The sequence below is a fragment of the Tinamus guttatus genome, unplaced genomic scaffold, assembly GCF_059628265.1.
Source record: "Tinamus guttatus ecotype Peru unplaced genomic scaffold, ASM5962826v1 Tinamus_guttatus_pri_ptg000133l, whole genome shotgun sequence".
Lineage (NCBI taxonomy): Eukaryota > Metazoa > Chordata > Aves > Tinamiformes > Tinamidae > Tinamus > Tinamus guttatus.
This window is the reverse complement of record NW_028288667.1, coordinates 3,579,598-3,598,398: the sequence shown is the minus strand read 5'-3', so window position 1 is coordinate 3,598,398 and position 18,801 is coordinate 3,579,598. Positions and strand designations below refer to the sequence as shown.

General features: G+C 34.6%; 1 protein-coding gene across 1 annotated transcript in view; it reads left to right on the top strand.

Annotated features, from left to right (window-relative positions):
- LRP1B (LDL receptor related protein 1B) overlaps positions 1-18,801 on the top strand; it is a 336,264-nt gene that overhangs the window by 265,797 nt on the left and 51,666 nt on the right. Inside the window, exons 67-76 of the mRNA XM_088521814.1 lie at positions 5,048-5,154; positions 5,605-5,734; positions 6,688-6,794; positions 7,091-7,223; positions 9,859-9,981; positions 11,189-11,311; positions 11,556-11,693; positions 12,266-12,400; positions 13,380-13,499; positions 15,198-15,439. Coding sequence (XP_088377940.1) covers positions 5,048-5,154; positions 5,605-5,734; positions 6,688-6,794; positions 7,091-7,223; positions 9,859-9,981; positions 11,189-11,311; positions 11,556-11,693; positions 12,266-12,400; positions 13,380-13,499; positions 15,198-15,439 — 1,358 coding nt within the window. The remainder of the gene's footprint in view (positions 1-5,047; positions 5,155-5,604; positions 5,735-6,687; positions 6,795-7,090; positions 7,224-9,858; positions 9,982-11,188; positions 11,312-11,555; positions 11,694-12,265; positions 12,401-13,379; positions 13,500-15,197; positions 15,440-18,801) is intronic.

Sequence of the window (18,801 nt, the reverse complement as noted above, 5' to 3'; positions counted from 1 at the left end):
AAAAAATGCCTAGTACTTATCCAGCTGAATGCAAATGTGTTGTGCTCCTTCCAAGGGTGGCAAAAATTACTGGAGAAAATGACACCTCCTGCAAGGATTGTGTGTCAGGAACAGGCCAATAGCAGCAGCTCCCAGAAGAGATTAGAGAATCTTGTGCTGGGGAGGCTGGACAAGGACAGGGCACTGGAGAGAGCTCATGGGACCTCTGCCTTTGCCTATTCTCCATAAATACCGCCACGCAGCAGCTGCATATTCTGGGGAATTTGAGTAAATTTGAGTTTTGGAAGACCTTTTTAAAACATTAAACCTAATGAAGGCTGCCAGCTGTCAATTGGGCTCTCTCCCAAATAAGTGAGAGTTATTATTAGGAAGGTTAAAAGATCCATATTGAGTGAGCAATAAAAAAAATGGAAAACATTTCTAATTCTAGTAACTAATTATTTACTTAATTAATATCTTTGAGGATGCTTTTTGAGTCTTTTTTGTTTTTTTTAATGAATTCAGTCAAAAATAATATTTTCTCTTTCAAGGAGTTTTAAAGATGAAGACTTGATAGTTCTTCTTAATAACTATTTTATTAACCATCTAAAGAAAGCATGAGTAATGCTTTAAAAACTATAATTTAAGAAAAAAATCTGCTGTAAAAAATGGAAAAAAAAAATAATAGTGGTGTACCAAAGCATGAATTCCAACAATGTAGGAATACTGCTAGAGAATCTTCCCAAGGCTACTTTGTAGCTCCTCCTCCTTCTCTTTGTCAATAACACCAGCCAGTTAATTTTGGCCTGGGGTAACCAGAAGCATTGAAGATGCGCAATTATTTAATGTTTTAGTGACATGTTTAACATATTGAAAGCAATTAAGCTAGAATGTCATCTGATAAACCATTTTCATATATAGCAGTCGCTTTTGAATGGGCAGTGATATGAATTCTGTGTATCCTTTACATTGCTTAAGACTCTTCTGGACAGCTCACTTGGTGCAAATGTGGGAACATGTTGTGTTGCACCAGGCAAAGGGAAGTTCACTGCTTTGGTACGGTAAGGTGATGTGCACCAAAGGATTCTTCTATGTGCATCTGCCAGACTAACAGAGAGCAAGTGGTGCTTTTGTTTTAGTTAAATACAATACTAAAGCTTATTGCAGAAGGAAAAGTCTGCATTTAATGCAATATTCAGTTTATGAAGACAAGAGCTACAACCACCTACTTACCTTGTGCCTGCAGACATTCATTCTGCAGGAGGGCCTATTTTATAATTTTTATAGCTGTATTGTAGTGGAGAATTATAAAGACAGATTTCCTTATTTTTGCTTCCCATGCTGTTTTGTCATGATGCGTTATGCCGAGTACTCTGGCTTGGCTCATTGTGAAATTTCAACTTCAACATCACTGCTTTGTCGTAGATCTGTTGAGCACTCCATAGGCAGCATCCTCAGCTACTTTTGTGACTTGTGGTGAGCCAGGAACATCTGTTCACTAAGTGGGATTTAGTGAACATCAGGCCTTGCATTTCACCAAGAAGGGTGTTGCGTACAGCTCACTCCATCGCTGCACTACCAGTTCTGATGCTGTAGAACCGCACGTTAGTTCAGACCAAGGGTCCATATAGCACACTATCCTATTCCCAGGAGAGGACCGCGCCCAGGACTGTATAACATTTCTTCTTCGTACTCTTTCAGCTTCTCATTATTTTTAGCTCATTGAATTTCCTTATCCTGATGTGATTTATATATCTAAGTGATTTTTCTATATAGTAGCACTCAATAGATCTCATTTTCCAAGTTTCATGAGCCCTAGATACTTTTTTCAATCTTTACTATCCTTTTTGTAATTATCAATTACAACAATAACTCTCCATTGTATGAATAAACATTGTCTTTTGCTTTGAACTTGGGTTCTATTTGCTTAATTTGATGACTGTTCCTTACTAGGTACCTTAATTACCCTCTCCATAAAGTATGTACCTAACAGTATATTTTGGTGATATACTAGAGATAATCTGTATCTTATGCCTCAGTGGCTAGAAATAAAGTGTGACCTATGTATGTACCTTAATTCCTCTGTGTTCTGCTGCCAGATGCTGGGATGAAGAGGTCGATGTACATGAATTCATTTTGGCTAAGGCGCTCCTATCCCATGTTTGTGCTGCTGCTCTTTGTTTTTCTCTGCATATGTGTTGCACCTTCCTGATTTATACGGATTTTTTAATGTTGGCTTTGTAACAGCTGTTACGAGATAGAGTTCTGAATAAGAGCAAACAGAAAAAAGAAAAGGGCAAAAAAGTGCAGCATAAGTATATCAGATACTTTTAAGAAAAGATATAGAAGTGCATTGATCATAATATCCTAACGAAATCCTTCCAATTCATGGCATATTGCAATATATATGCTCATTAAATGCAAAATTGAGCCTCAAATGTGAAATTATTTTAAATGTTTCCCTTGAGATTCTGCTCTTGCTACCATTTAAGTTGATGACAAATCTTTTTGTAGGCTGTACAGACTATTTTCAGACTTAAAATGATATTTTTTCATATTTTAATGTGCTAAGTTTCAAATAAAATTCTTTCTAATCATTCAAAAATGCCTTCTCGGGAAGGACTTTGGGTGTTTTTATAAAATAGAAGCTGAAAGATGCTGTCCTTTATTGCATATACAGGGATACATGAATACTTATTCCTTTCAATAACAGTATGAACACTGATGGGAAAGTACTCTACTGTAGTGTGTTCATATGTAAATCATGGAGTTGTATTCCAGCAGCAGAAATATTTCTTGCAGACAGAGAGATGAGAAGTTAGTTCATTGTGTGCATTTTTCTAGAATCAAATCTCTACTTATAAATAATTCATTAGTAGTATAGAAAAAGTATTTGCTTATATTTTGCAAATCAATATAGAAACATGGCAAATGTTTATTTGCATGTGAATTACTTTTTTCACAAATTATTTCCTTTACATAATTTATCATATTTTCTACCTCCCCTTCATGGCCTGTTGAGAACAAAAGAAATTAAATGTCAGTGATTCACAAACATTTATACATTGAGCTTTTACTTAGAAAAAAATTAGAAGTATGTATATAATCTGAAGAATCCATATAAATGCTAACCTTTCATTTGCTTGAAAATAAGATTGCTGGAGAGCTGATGCAATTGTTGTAGATCTGCTTTTATTATGACTTACTTGCAATTTCAAAATGAAAAGTTATGCTCACCTAAGAAGTGTAATTTGTCTCAAATGGGCACATTTTAACTTTATTTTTATGAAGTTTATATAAAAAAGAAAACCTGAAATGTTCATGAAATCTACTCCTTTTTTGAAACCATTTTTGATTTCTGTAAATCACACTATTCTAACAAAAAGCACCCTATGTTCTACCCTGATAAGCTCTCATGCTGGTACTCAACCACGTTCTTTATTAGAAGCTTTTGAAGTTGCATTTATCTGTTCACTGATTATCTTTTTTAAAACCATGCATGCCTCTGTCTCCAAAACCAGCTAAAGAACCCTTCATTGGTTGTGGCCCATCCATTGGCATCTGTTGCCACAGTCTGCTCTGTCTTTCCCTTTTCACACCATTTGGCTTAGTCACCAAATTGTTTGCCATTTGCCTGAGTTCTTCCTATCTCTCTGTTGAAAAGGTCCTGCCAAATAATCCTTACACTTGATTTTACACTTTTTGTGCACTTCAGTGTTTGCTGTGATGCAAAGATCCTCTCAAATAATCCTTGTTTGCCCTTCCAGTCCTACTGTCACATAACTGTATGACTGCTGAAGTCTAGATCGCATAGAGAGTTAAATTCTGCTCAGCCACCTGCACTGCTGTAACCAGTGGTGCAGAGCCCAGGCCTTTGCTTCTTTCTCTCAGGTGTCTTGGGTGCTGCTTCTCATCCTCAGGTGGAGAGGACATGGTCATCTGCTGAGACACTCTCCCCCGCGGATCCCTCTTTCCCATCTTGTGGTGGCAGCAACAGCAGAATTCAGGGCTTGTGCATGGAGGAGAGCAAATAGGCTGGAATCACCAATCCCTCCTTTTCACTGCCCTGCACAGCCTGCTTCTACTGTTTGCTTTCCCTATGCCTTGAATTAACTTCATGTCTATTTTTCCTCTTCAGTATACACCATCTGTAATGACATCTGACCTCCCTACCGTGTTTCGTTTCCTTCTACAGAAAGAAAAAAAAAGTTTTAATTTATCATGAAATGTCTGATTTAATTTCCATCTGTTACTGTATCCTTCCCGTCTGTTAGCTCCTTAGATTCTTCTTATCTAATATCTCCCTTTTGGTTTTCCTGAAATGACGTGGAATTCCATCCTTGGCTTTGCCTTTATTCCTTTTTTTTTTTTTTTTTTTTTTCTGGGTTTTCCAGCATGTTGACAGTAGTGTATTTTTCTTTTCCTGAAATTACACTGTCCATTGGCTTTTGCAACTCACTATGCTCTTGCTCTGTTAATTCTCTAACCATGTTTAAATCAGTGGGTGATTCTCATACTTTCTTCTGTAGTTAATTTCTGGAAGACTGAATTGCTTCTCTTGAAACTCCAAACCTTGTTTTATAGGCACTGCATTTACCATAGCAACACTGTTCCTCTGAGCATTTAATACAGGGGTAACTAATTCTTCACATAAAGGGGTGTGAAAAGGTATGGGATGAAAAGTATACTGTTGTATGACTCCAAATGAGAGCGCTGTGTACTCCTGCTTACATCCTTTATTATCAGTTCAAAACAAGTTTAATTTCTAGTCAAAAACTTATTAAAATAAATAACATTTATGTATCCAGCATCACTTACAGTTTTCAAAAGACATTTGAGAGACCCATTGGTATTTGCATGATTGTTTTATTATATTAGAAAATGAAATTTAGTTATGAAGAGTTATGAAACAGAATCTCACAGTAGAAACAATCCTTAAGCTATTTGAAGAGTTACTGATTTTGACTTGTTTATAATCATTGATTTGGGGACTTATATATATATATGAAAACATTGCATGGAAATACTAATAAACCTAGGGTTATTACTTTTTCTTCTCTTTATTCAGAGCCTCAGACATGTTCATTGAAAGACTTGCTCTGTGCCAATGGAGATTGTGTTTCAGCAAGATTCTGGTGTGATGGAGACTATGACTGTGCAGATGGCTCAGATGAGGTAGCCTTCTTCCAGGCAAAAAAAAAAAAAAGTGTTGAAAATTCTAGCACTATATTTTCCCTCATATGAATATTTTAAAAGCCATTGCTGAATTCTATACATGAAACCGAATATAAAAGTAAATTTTTTAAAAAAAATTGTGGGGCCTATTGCTTGTATTGCAAAAACTCACTGATTATTGGCTTTGCTATTTTTCTGTTCTTTCTCTTTTTCTGCTCCTTCCTCTCTCTTCTAATCCTTCTGCACCTCAGGTGTTTACCTCCTACTTAGAGAGTGCAAGCCACATTGCATAGGTGTTATACACAAACACATTTTATGTCACAGATTATTAAAGTATTTCATAATATGGCAAATTCTGTTCTCTAACTTCTCTAACTTCTGATCATCTGTATATTTATCAACACATTAAACTCTTGATCTCATATATGCCTTTTTTTATAATTGTAACAGAGGTATTGTGAAACAGGCTGTTCAAGAGATCAGTTCCAGTGTTCCAATGGTCAGTGCATATCAGCAAAATGGAAATGTGATGGTCATGAAGACTGTAAGCTTGGGGATGATGAGAGAAATTGTGAACCAGGTATTGCTTAAATAAAGCTGAGAATAGTTTTGTAGGAATAAATAAAACAAGGGATAGAACAGAGTGAAACAAGGAGAAAGCAACTCAGCAAACCAAGATACTTTGCGCATCAGAAGTAGAGAGGAAGGCAAATAAATCTGAAATTCTTCTTTCATTTGAATTTTTGCCTTCTTACTCATGTTTTGAAAACCCTGCTTATGAGCAGCCATGCAATGTAAGTTTGGTTGTGGCAGAATTTGTTAATGTATATCCAGCTTACCAAATTCCTGTCTGATAAGACGACTAATTTTTGGTGTGTTACTAAATTGCCACTGGGGATTTTTTGCTTTGGGGTCTGTTTTTATCTGTCCTCATGCAAAGCATTTCTCTAGCAAATTATCATTTTTGTTCTTACAGTTTTCTTTCCTTTTTACCTTTGTGGAAAATGCACTTGTTTCAATGAATTTTGCCAATTTTTAATAGGTCTTGTTTAGATCACTAGAGCTGAAAGAATTCCATGGCAAAATTTCCCTGATTTCCAATGCAAAAAAATCCACCCTCCTTCTATAGTTTAAATGAAACTATGATTAATGAGTATTAATTTTATTGTAATAATTGTTCTGTAAATTAAGATTATTTAATTACAAGCATTTATGTAAATTTGGGGGTTATATTTTAAACGTGATATTTTGTACTTATATTGATATATGCATTGTATTTTTCATTACTACTAAGCATAAGGAAAACAGAAAAAAAATGTTAATCATAAACAAAAACATTCTTTCACTATCATCATATAATTTACGTAGGGCAAGCTCGCTTTGTAGTTGTATTTTCTGAAAGTTAGGAAAATTCTTGTCAGCTACAAATACATGTTTATTCACTAGGCTTAACCAGATGAAAACATTAAATTATAAAGCAGCTCATTTATAAATTGTATTTTTCTTAATGCTAAAATATGTGTTTGTAATTAGCATCTCCAACATGTTCTTCAAGTGAGTATGTGTGTGCAAGTGGAGGCTGCATTTCGGCAGCTCTGAAGTGCAATGGGGAGTACGACTGCGCCGACGGATCTGATGAGGTAACGGGCACAGAGCGCTTGAATTTTTTGTGCTGTTTCACATTAAGTCTTTTAACCATTGTTCCCACTGCTAATACTAAACAACAAAAGCGAGAACATATGAGAATATACAAAGCATGATTAAAATTCCCTTGGAGTTTTGTAACTATTTAAATTACACTGTCCCTAGCAAGGAACAACTAGGTTGCATTAAATAGCTGGGTAATGAAACAGTATCAGTGAACTACGTTGTATTTGCAAGTATGTTGTCAGTGTTACTGTTAATTGGTATTCAGTGCCCGTGTGTGTTCTCGCAGATGGACTGTGTAACCGAATGCAAAGAAGATCAGTTTCGATGCAAAAATAAGGCCCACTGCATCCCCATCCGGTGGCTGTGTGATGGAATCCAGGACTGTGTGGATGGCAGCGACGAAGAAAACTGTGACCAAGGCGAGACACATTTTTCTTTATAAAGGCTTACTTCATTTGTTTATTTATTTATTGGTATTAAGACACATTATAAGCTAGGAATACCGTGAGTGTTTTGAGTGAGGAAGTGAAGGCCCCATGACTTCTTTTGACAAATACAGTGCAGTATTTCATAAATGGCTGGATAAGGAAACCAAATTTGTTTTTTATAACTGGCAACTCATTTCTCCTCCCTCAGTTTACCTTTCTCAAGAATCGAAAGAGGGTTATGTGTTATTACTGACAGCATATAAATCCTGTTAATTTACAATGCTTTTACAAGTAGCAATAATTTACAAATCCATGCAGTTTAATGACAAATTGCTGACTAAATAAATTTAAGAGCCAGTTTTCTATCTACCTCTGTGTAGAGTTTTTGTGTTCTTAGCAACCAGAACTTACAAGATCACACTTGAATTCTCAGTTTCCTCACAGAACAGAACTGAGCCCATAACATAAGTTGATTCATATGAAGGTAAACCTCATGCTCAAACTTTCATGCTTACGGGCAGGTTTCCAGATATGCTCTTGGGAAATGCATTATTAATCTAATTCCAATAGTTGCTAAATATTCGCGTAGTCTGATCTAACAAGACTTTTTCAATTGCACATGCATATATATTTACATACATATGCATATATATATATATATACGCACACACACAATGTTGAATTGCAATATGTATATTACTACCTACATCATTAAACATCCTTAGTGAAGCTACCCATAGTGTTTCTCCTGAGGGCTGGACTACGCAAAAAACATTAAAATCTATTTTTTTATCTGAATGTTATCTGAAGCCCACATTATTCTTTGGGTGGCATAATGGCACTTCTGTGAAATACAAATTGCTTATCATATAATAAGAAGCCTTTTGTCTAGCTGGTTATTGCTATAATACTTTGTATTTATGTTACAATTATGATCTTTTCTTAGAAGAAATCTAGTCTATAAAAGAATTATGACAGAACAGTTACATAGAACAAATGCCAGTTTATCTCACGGGTACTTTAGAAAAATTATTTTTTCCTCATTAGAAATACAGCAAAAACAAAAGGAGTTTTATTCTAAAGTATTCTAAAATCAATCTTGTAGTATATATTTCTAGCCAAGTGTATTTAAAAAAAGAAAAAACAGCCTTTTAAAACCTTAATGTACAAACAGAGCTACAGTTTCAATGTGATTACAATCTAGTCTATATTCATGTCTTTCCATTTTGAATTGTACATATTTTTACATTAATAGGAGTATTTCAATTGAATATGTGAATTGTATATATTTGACCATCTGAATTGTTGAAATTGAATATTTAAAGTAATTGATTTGTGTTTTTGAATTGTGTGTATTTGTCCACTAACAAAAATAAATATTTTAATATTTCTGTTAACGCTCCTAAGTTATGCTTGCAATGGGAGTGAATCACAGCCAATGATGTAATGTGAACTTTACACCCTATTGCATGCTGTGTATTTGATATAGATGAATTTTTTGGAAAAAAAAAATTGGAACCCTTTATACGGAAAGAATACCTCTTATTGGTCATGGTGAGGCCATGAATATGGTACTGAATCAATAAGCAAAAGCTGATGAAGATTGATCCAATCTTTGGATGTGTTTAGTGCTTTGGGTAAGCCATGGTGACAGTTCTGGTGCTATCATGTAAAATTGTAGTGTTTCCTCCTCTGCAGGTGCTCAGCTTCATTTCTCTTAGACTCTGCTCCTCTCAGGAAACTTTGAGAATCAATCCTGGAAAGCATGTAGAAAGTGAATTCCAAGAAGTTGTCATAACTTAATTGATCGGGAGTGGTAAAATCAGTGCTTTCAACACTCACATTGCATGGAGGACTTTATTCTTGATGCATTCTGTGCTCACCAAAAATCCCAATGGGGACAGCAATTACCAAAAGAGAGAGGTCACCTAGTCTGACTGTCTTTCCTAGTAAGGCCAGGTCTTCTCTCACAGTTGGGGCTGGTGGGTCATTACAAGCCTGCTTAAGCACAGCACACCTCAGAAGGAAAAAAAAGCTCATGGAGAAGGGATTTCTCAGTCGCTTTGTCCCTCTGAAGATGAGATGCGCTTCAGTGAGACTGCGAGCAGGACTAGGTAGAGCATCAGGCATTCATAGGAAATAAACCTCAAGTGGCTTTTCACAGATGGACCCATTCTGTGTTGTTCTGGTTTATACCATTCTCTGATAGCACAAAGTAGGGGTGTACCCAACCATTTCTTATCTGAAAGGCAGCTTCACCAGAGGAAGATTTAGACAGAAGGATATTTATCTTCTGGCTAAATACAAGGGGAACATGCCTAGCTAGTGAGTTTTTAATGTCTTTCCTTGATAATTGCCAGGCCAATTAGGGAAGCAGGTGAAAGAGCAAAATACTAGCTAGCAAAAAGAGAAAGAAGTGTTTGCTTAAGGAGTAGATTTTGTCTCTTCAGCTCTCTGATTTTGTCTCTGAGTCTTTGTCTCTTCAACCCTTTCATTTGAGATTTGGTTCGTTTAGGTACGACATATGTTTCATTCACTGGGGATAGAATGTGATAAATAGCTGTACTGATTTTCTTTTGTCTTTCTGCTCTCCTCTTTTTTTCTTATCTTCTGTCCATCCTCCCAGGGGGAAATATATGCAGAGCTGATGAATTTTTGTGCAACAATTCCCTCTGCAAACTACATTTTTGGGTCTGTGATGGAGAGGATGACTGTGGAGATAACTCTGATGAAGTTGCTGAAATGTGTGGTATGGCACCAATTTTTCCAGTGCTTTTTATTTAATAAAGCAAGTAAGCAATTTAGAAAGATTATGCAACATCTATCAAAGTTCCAACCTTTACTTATTTGGCTTTTAAAAGAGTAGGAGCAGCTTGAAATAAAGGCATAGAAGCAGAATAATATTCTATAAATGGCAAGTGTTTAATATATGTATCTATTAATCTATACCAGTGAAAACTCATAGAATGGGAAATTGTATATAATTTTGTTTTCTTCAGTAGGAATTGTTCACAGTCTTTACTTCATTGAAAATTTTAGACGAAACCTCAAAGAATACCTCTCTTTTTTGGTGCCTCTGTTAATTACACTTATCTAGTAGATAAATGCCTGCTTGTTCTGAGAACAACGGTTTTGTAACAGACATTTCACTGAGTACATTATTACACTGACTTTATGTAGTATATACTCAAAGTATTTTATGATTGCAAAGCTTTAGAAATAGCAAAAAATGTGAAAATACATAAACCAAAATGCATCATCTTTTAGATAGTAGACTTGTCAAGAAGAATATAGCACCACTTTTTGTCACCTAATCTATACATATGCAGTTTTACCCAAATGTAAAATTAAAAGTCCCAGAATTCTAAGAAAAATTGCTGCTTAGATTTTACAATGTCTATTCATAATTAATTCAGGCAGGTTTTACTACAAAACCAATATTGAGAGTATTCTTTACAGCTATACTTAACTTTACAGCCATAATTAACTTCGAAATTCTGTTGAACAACAGACATTCTATGCATTCATTGATGCAATTTGTTGGTAAGCATATTCAGTTTCATGTAGTTTTCTATTTTTACTGCTGCTATTATAATTTCAGATAAATTTGTGAAAAGTCTATTTTTTGTAATAACTGCACAGATGGACAAAAGGTAATTCTACTCTAAAATGTAGAACAGTTAGATCTTCTACCTCCTTTATTTACATTGCACTTATTGATTCTCAAAAATAGATATTAGCCTAAAAATTCATTTTAGAAATGAAAAGAGTATACTGTAAATATTCAAATATTGCTTCATTAAATACCAGAGGTGTAAAATCAAGTACCACTCATATGGCAAGTTGTACTTTTTTGTTTCTATGATTGCTTTTTACATTGATAGGCAGGCACTAAAGCAGGTTTAAGAGTGCTCGCTGGGTGCTAGCTGATTCTCCTTCTGTTTGTTTTAATACAGCAAAGTTTCCATGCCCTCCTACGAGGCCATACAGATGTAGAAACAACAGGGTTTGTCTGCGACCTGAACAGATTTGCAATGAGGTTGATGACTGTGGTGATAACTCGGATGAAGATCACTGCAGTAAGTGATAATACCTTTCAAGGTACTCAGATCAAAGAAAACAACTTGAAGGCAAACTGTATTACAGAAGTCTGCTTATTTTGCATTAAACTTTAACTGGAGGTTAATAGATGAGAATTGAAAACTGAAATAAATTAAGCTTTAAATAATTTCCCACTGCTTAATGGTTCATTTGTATATGTAGATAATGCAAATATTCCAAATATTGACTTATTTTGGTTGCTGTTCGTTTGTAATTATATAGATAAAATCACATATAAAGCAAGACCTTGCAAAAAGGATGAGTTCACTTGTGATGATAAGAAATGTATTCCAATGGAACTACAGTGCGATTGGTTTAATGATTGTGAAGATGGCTCAGATGAGCAAGACTGCAAAATAAGTGAGTTTGGTTAACAACCTATGTTTTCCTTATTGCAGCAGGGAAGAAGTGATAAAATGAAATTTTCTGCCTTGCAGAACCTCTCAACAAAACCAAAATATAACATAAAGAAAACATCTGCACCGTATATTGGCAGCCATACACAGTATTTTGTTTAAAATATACAGAAAACGAACAAGCAAAAGAGCAGAATAATGAAGTGTTCATTCTTTTTGACATACCATAAAAGCATGGCAAAAATTTATAGCAGTTCAAATTGTGGTAGTTTTTAGAGTAATTCTTGAGTTTTTCTAGTAGTTCAGGTTTAGATTGCTTTTTGTTTCTTATCTGTGTCAAGATAATCTTATAGTATTAAATTCACCTTCTGAAACAAAGAATATTGATTAAATAGTATCTACCTGCATATGTAGGCAAACAGTGTAGTCTCATATATTTATTTAAAATATAACATGGTGCTATTTTAACGGAACCAAAGATAAGTTTGACAGGCAATTTGTTGTTCTTTTAGATGCCTTTTTTAAAGTTTAAAGAAATCTATTAGCATTTTTTGAGATGTTTTTGTTTATGCTTAGGTGTCACTGAATATACATGTGAAGATAATGTGAATCCTTGTGGAGATGATGCATACTGCAATCAAACAGACAGAGCCCTATTTTGTCAGTGTAAACCTGGATTTCAGAGAAACCAGAGGAACAGACAATGCGAAGGTACAGACTGTTACATCATTCCTTGCTGAAAAGGATTAAATGTGATCTGGGTAGTCTATGTTAGAGAAGGGGATATATTTCACATACTTTTTTTTTTTTTTTTTTCTCTGTGTAAAAATGTTTTCATAGCTATGGGATTAAGAAATCAAGATAACTGAAGGGAGTATGTAGTGAAAATAGGTTTATGCGTTTTACCTGGAGATGTTATCAAAAATTAATGCAATCTTTGAAAGTCAAAAGGTACAGGTCAGATCCTTGAATGATTTTATAATTTAATGTGTAAACGGATGATTTAACATCTAGTAGAATATTGAACAGAGCAATATGAGTTGGTCTAGACTAGGTATATGAGAATATTTTGAGGTGCCTAACAAGAAGAAAACCTATAAAACCAAAAGTCAGAATGTAAATAATGGGTTGAAAATAAAATAGGCAGTCTTAATATACATGGTATCCCACTGGCCTGAAAGCAGACATAGTTATTACAGGAGTTGATCTGCCTTTCAAAGAAAAGAAAATCTTCCTGATGAATGAATCATGCACAGAAATAGTGTAGATGACTTCACTGAGACTGTCAAAGTGAAGAGATGCTTACATATGAAAGCTTCATTATTTGGCTTTCGAGAAAAAGGTATACACAGGAGGCTTTTCATCATGAGGTGATCATGTAGCTTTTATTTTGAATGAGACAGTTATGTTGGAGAAAATTATAACAGACGTTTTCATTCTCAAAGTTAGCTTCAAGTTCTAAGGTTAATTGAGTGATATAAAAAGGATAGAGAAATAATACAAAAATAATTTTCCTGATAGACATTGGTTGCAGTGGGAATGACATAGTGATCGCAGTGGAAAGATTTCCTAATACTGTTGCAAATAAAAGTGCTTATGAGTTCATTTTATTCTACTGGATTGTTTCATGATGTTCAGAATATGTTACATAATAATGTATTGAACTACAGATATATATTTTTTCTCATAGATATCAATGAGTGCATGATATTTGGTGCTTGCTCACAGCACTGCAATAATATTAAAGGATCATATAAATGCATATGTGAGAAAAATTATAAGGAAAGGAATAACAGTTGCATCGCAAAAGGTAAGCTATAATAAAATGGATTGACAATACTTCATTATTTAGTTTGTTGCTTATGTAGTTGCTAACACTAATGTCTGTTGCATTCCTAGTGCATTTTATGTATACGTATCTTGAATAATACATAAAAATCATTCTTATCATTTCCATGTACATGGACATACTTAATATGCAAGTCCATTATGTGTGCCACTTTTTTTTTCCAACTGCAGCTTCCACCTTTTACATTTAAATATACACAAAGAAGAAAAGCAGAGGTTATATATTACCAGGCATGTAAGCATTCTTGTGAAGTTTTAGAAGCTTGAGGAAAAGAATAATTTCTTTCATGGAAGTGTTATTTTAAATACTTCAGAAATAAAGTATTTGGACTTGACACAGTGTGCTTTGTCTTGTTGGAAAATTTTAGACAAGTTGTTTACTGAAGATAGGTGTCTCGTATAAATCAGATGCCTAGACATGCATGCTCCAGTGAAAGTAAAGAAATATGCACACTTATATGGCATTTTTCCCTTTAATAAGACAGATTTATTGCACAAAATATAGGTAATAGATAAACCTGGGCATTACATAACTTTTAAAATCACTTTACAAATAAAACAAGCAGTAATCCAGCTGCCTCAATAAAATTAAGATCATCTTTATGGGTCTATAGCTGAATAACTGAAAGTGTGATCATGGCATCCTGCCTGTGATTTAGTGAGACACTGGGGTGAATTTGACTTCCATCTACCCTTTGAGTCTTCGTCTAGGAACCAATGCTGAAGTTACAAGATGTGATTCTGTGTGTACCTGGTGCACACCCAGCAGCAGTAACTGGTCTGAATTTTGCTGCCCTTAAATACACGTTGAGCACATACAATCCTAGAACCATAACAGATTGCATCATGTTAATCCCAGTTCTTCCTCCTTTGGAGCACCCTAGTCAGTCATGTAGCTGCACCCACAGGCCATAGCTCTGTGCTGATAGACAGATTACTGCATAGTTTGGTAAGATGTTTTCTAATGTACTCAGAAAGTGCTCAACTTTCTCAAAACTTTGGGCATACCTACTGGGATTATTTTGGGAACACTATTTATATTTGTGCAACCTGTATCCAGATAATCCATATCACAAGTATCTCTGAGTGGTAGCTATCTGAAGTCCTGACATTTAGTGTATTACTGCATTATTTGTATTATAATGTATACTGTATTATATTCTTTAGCAGCCCTGGTCCAGTTACAGTCCTGTTGCAGTCAGTTTCAAAATTCACCGTCTTCACTGAAGATGGCATCATCCACTTCTAATTTTTTGAGCAATTTAGTGCTTATGATCGTGTATGGATTGCTGCAACATATATAAGTTAGACATTTAGACACACATGTATATAAAAATGAATTGCAAGTTAGATGCAGTTTTAATGTGAAATAACCCCTGCTCTCTATATGTCACTTGAATTATTTCAATTCTTAAATTACCTTCTACATTCAATATAAACAGGTGTCATAGTATGAGTGTGGAGAGACCGATGTCACTTAATGATATCAAAGTATGAAGTTGCAGTTATTATCCAGGATGTGGCTGTTTTTGCAAAGTAAACAAGCAATTTTAATATAAGAAGTTGTATCAGATAAATTCCACAAAGCTGTGTAAATGCAAAAAGTACTTTTATATTAGTTGACATTTACCTTATTTCTTTTCATTATAATAATCCCTAGGCTCTGAAGATCAAGTTCTCTATGTTGCTAATGACACTGATATCCTGGGTTTTACATATCCATTCAACTACAGTGATGTTCATCAACAAATATCACATATTGAACATAATTCAAGGATAACTGGAATGGATGGATATTATCAAGGGAACATGATTGTTTGGAGTACTCAGTTTAACCCAGGAGGGATTTTCTACAAAAAACTTCATGACAGAGAGAGAAGACAAAGTAATAGTGGCTTGATAGTAAGTAATCAAAGCCAAAGATTACATGATACAAATTGCTTTTGATTTACTTTTCGGCTCTGATTGTCCATAATAGCATGTGTTGATTTTTAAATTAAAATCTCTATCTGATAATGACTTTATTCAAATGTTTTGAATGTCAGATTAAATTACTAATGCCTTTCCATGCAAAACACTGAGATACTCAGCCAAGTCTTTGAGAGAACACAGAGAAATAACAAATCTGTTAGAGGCTTGGAGAGAATGAATACCATAAAGCTTGTTTATTTAATTATTTATTTTTTATAGGTGAAAGAAGAAAAGATATAATAAGCATATATAGAGAACCTGTAATTTAAAGAAAGCTATGATTTTGAAATGCTTGGAAAGCATAAGATATAGATAGTCAGGCCAAAGACAGCTAATGTGCTACTGAATTTCCACAGAGACGAGAAAATATTTAAAAATGGAAATATTCTTTATCCCTTTAGATTTTTAACTGCATATCTTCTTTTGTATGGGGAAAAAAAAAGAAAAAAGCTTGATGTTTGTGAATGGACATATTGCTGAAGTCACAAGAGAAATGTGTGTGGGAGGTTATAGCCTAGGGCTATTTTAGGTGGCCTTACAGAATCAGAATTCTTTATACAGAATTGCTAAGGAAATGTTACTGCTGATCTAAAAATAATGTGATCTTTGCATGTGTTCTTTATAAATACTGTAAGTTTAGATTATTTGACTAGGTATTAAATATGATGGCGAAGGACAGTTGCTAAATTTTTGTAGCAGGCTCTTTCCTTTAAGTTAGGAGGGTTAGTAAGACTGAGCTTCTATTACACCAATGTTTCTGCAGAAAATACTGCAGCAGTAGCAGTAGACTAATCTTTCAGCTGTCAGTCAGCTCTTACAGACCCAAAACCACTTCTAAGTGTCTTTCATCCAAGGATATTTCCTTTGCAAATGAATGATATTCCTGACCTTTGATGCCAGCAGGGCAAAAAGCCCGAGGGATGTGGCCTGCAGCAGGTGCTGGAGGTACCTTGCATCTGTGATGGCATCCGCATGGAAGAGTGGGTAAAAAACACCACTTCCCTCTGCCAAGCACAGGGGAATCTTGATTTTGTTGACAGAAAATGTGTGTAAAGTAGATGTAAAATAGAAGTGTGTTCATAATATTCCTAACAGTCAGGTATGACATTTGAATTTTGGGGATGGATTCTTTTGAGAACCTACATATGGACTGAAGATGTAGAGTAATTCTCTGTGTCATTTTTTCATTTATGGGTGGCAGATACCTGTGTCTAAGGAATCGTGTTAGATGCTATATCAAATATATCGTGCTATATTGTGCTATATCAAATTCCTTATGTAAAGAAAATAAATTTTACAAGTCTTCAATTTGCTAAGTTTAACTTCATATTTTCTGTTTTCTTTGTACTCATTTTGTGATTAACACCAGATGCCTCCTACAGGATGAGTATAAGTCTTACCTGCTGCCCTTGAACTTCTGTAATGATTCTGTACTTATGGATTCAGATAGGTCATAGGCTTCCTTGAGTGGAAATTGCCTTAATGGATGGTCAACATCCTCCCGTTTAAACTAGTAAAGACAAAATCTGCACTGTTTTTGAAGGCTTGAAAATTACTTCTGTTTTCTAGTGTCTCTAGAAACTCGTATTCTAGTTTCATGTTCTATACATACGTCATATGCATTTGTGTCTGTATAGATATAGATATAGCCTTATGTAACCAATTGGGGGTTAGTTAGTTTTCTAGTGTTGCTTTAATACAGTTACCTAAATTTGGTTTGAAAAGCCTGTCTATTCCTTGATTTAACTCAAGTTTTTTAATGGCTAAGTTTTCAAAGGTTATGTTGTAACTTTTATATCTAGACTTTGATATGTAAATCAGGACGGTAAGCTTGAACAAACTCACCTGCATTTTCAGGTAATTACATTAATGCAAAAATCTATCTCAACTGAAATTACTCCATGGTATTAGCATATCAAGGGCTTTCTACAGAGAATTGCTTTAAGTATCCCTCTTATTTTTCTGTGAAAAGGGATTTAAGCTTGATACAAATTGAAGCATTAAAGGAAATGGTAAATATCGACTCTCCAGAGTTTATTGACAGATGCAGAAGAGGATTGCATTCTTATCTCATTAAGATGATATAAATGAATTGGTGATAAATGGTGCTACTCTTCAGTGGTGTAATCCTCAGAGAGAGGATATATGTGTTATCTGTGGGGAATATTCAACATAGAGTGACTTGCCACTTCAACTCAAGTGCTCATTTTCATGGAGTGGGATACAAAGCTGAACATTAAAATAATTGCATCATATAATAGGAAGAAAAACGTAGGTTTGGTGATGTATTCAGTTTATTAGCAGCTTGATCCAGGCCCAGTGTTCTGAGTGCCATCAGATGCACCTTCAGTCCCAGGGCCAGGAGAGTTCAGTGCGTTGCTGTCAATGCAAACACACGCCTTGCAAACTGAGAAATCAGTACCTCTCATTTACTAAAAATATGATGAGGTTTCATAATTCAAAATCTTGCCTTATAAAGGGCGATTCAGCTAAAGCAGATCATGGCTTAAATGTATTGTGTTAATACAAACTGCATTAAGTAGGCAGACAAAGTAGTATTTAAGTAATGTTGCAAACATTTGAAGTAAATTATTAAAATTTTGTTTTTCAGCCTTTTCCGGGTTACCCTCAGAAATGTTTTAAGTTACTTCACTGATTTGTTCTGTAATATAATTATCCCAGGCAGTTTTGACCCATTGTATATTAATTATATGAAATATGTTTTCCAAGGACAAATAGATTCTGTTTTTAAGCATTTCCTGCCCAGATCCATAATTTTGGGTGCTTAGGTGCACATCATGATTCCATTATTAGAGAACTCCTTTATCAATACCAGTTGATGATACCAGATAATCATGCTCAAAGAATATTTAAAGATCAGCTTCACTGTTCCTTTCAGCCATTCATTGATTTAAACAGTATTTTTCCAACATGATTTCTCCTTTCATTTACTCACACTTATCAACAAAATGTTTTTAATAATCTTAAAGGTTTAAGATTTGTTATAAATGTTTTTACTGTCATACTGTAGTTCTGCATCTACATGTATTCTACATTTGTAATACAAACAGTGGTTTGGTGACTGCTTGCACTTTCAGATAGTGCTCATGTATCAAGGAATTTTTTAGTTTGTGCAAGTAAATGCCTGAGGGTTTTTGAGTATTATCTTTCTCATTCATTTTTGTTGTACTAATAATATGTTATTAGGTATTCTGTCATTCGTAATGAATGTTTATTAAGTAACAATAAATTATTGTCATAATTTACTCTTCAGCAATGCCATACAAGAAAAT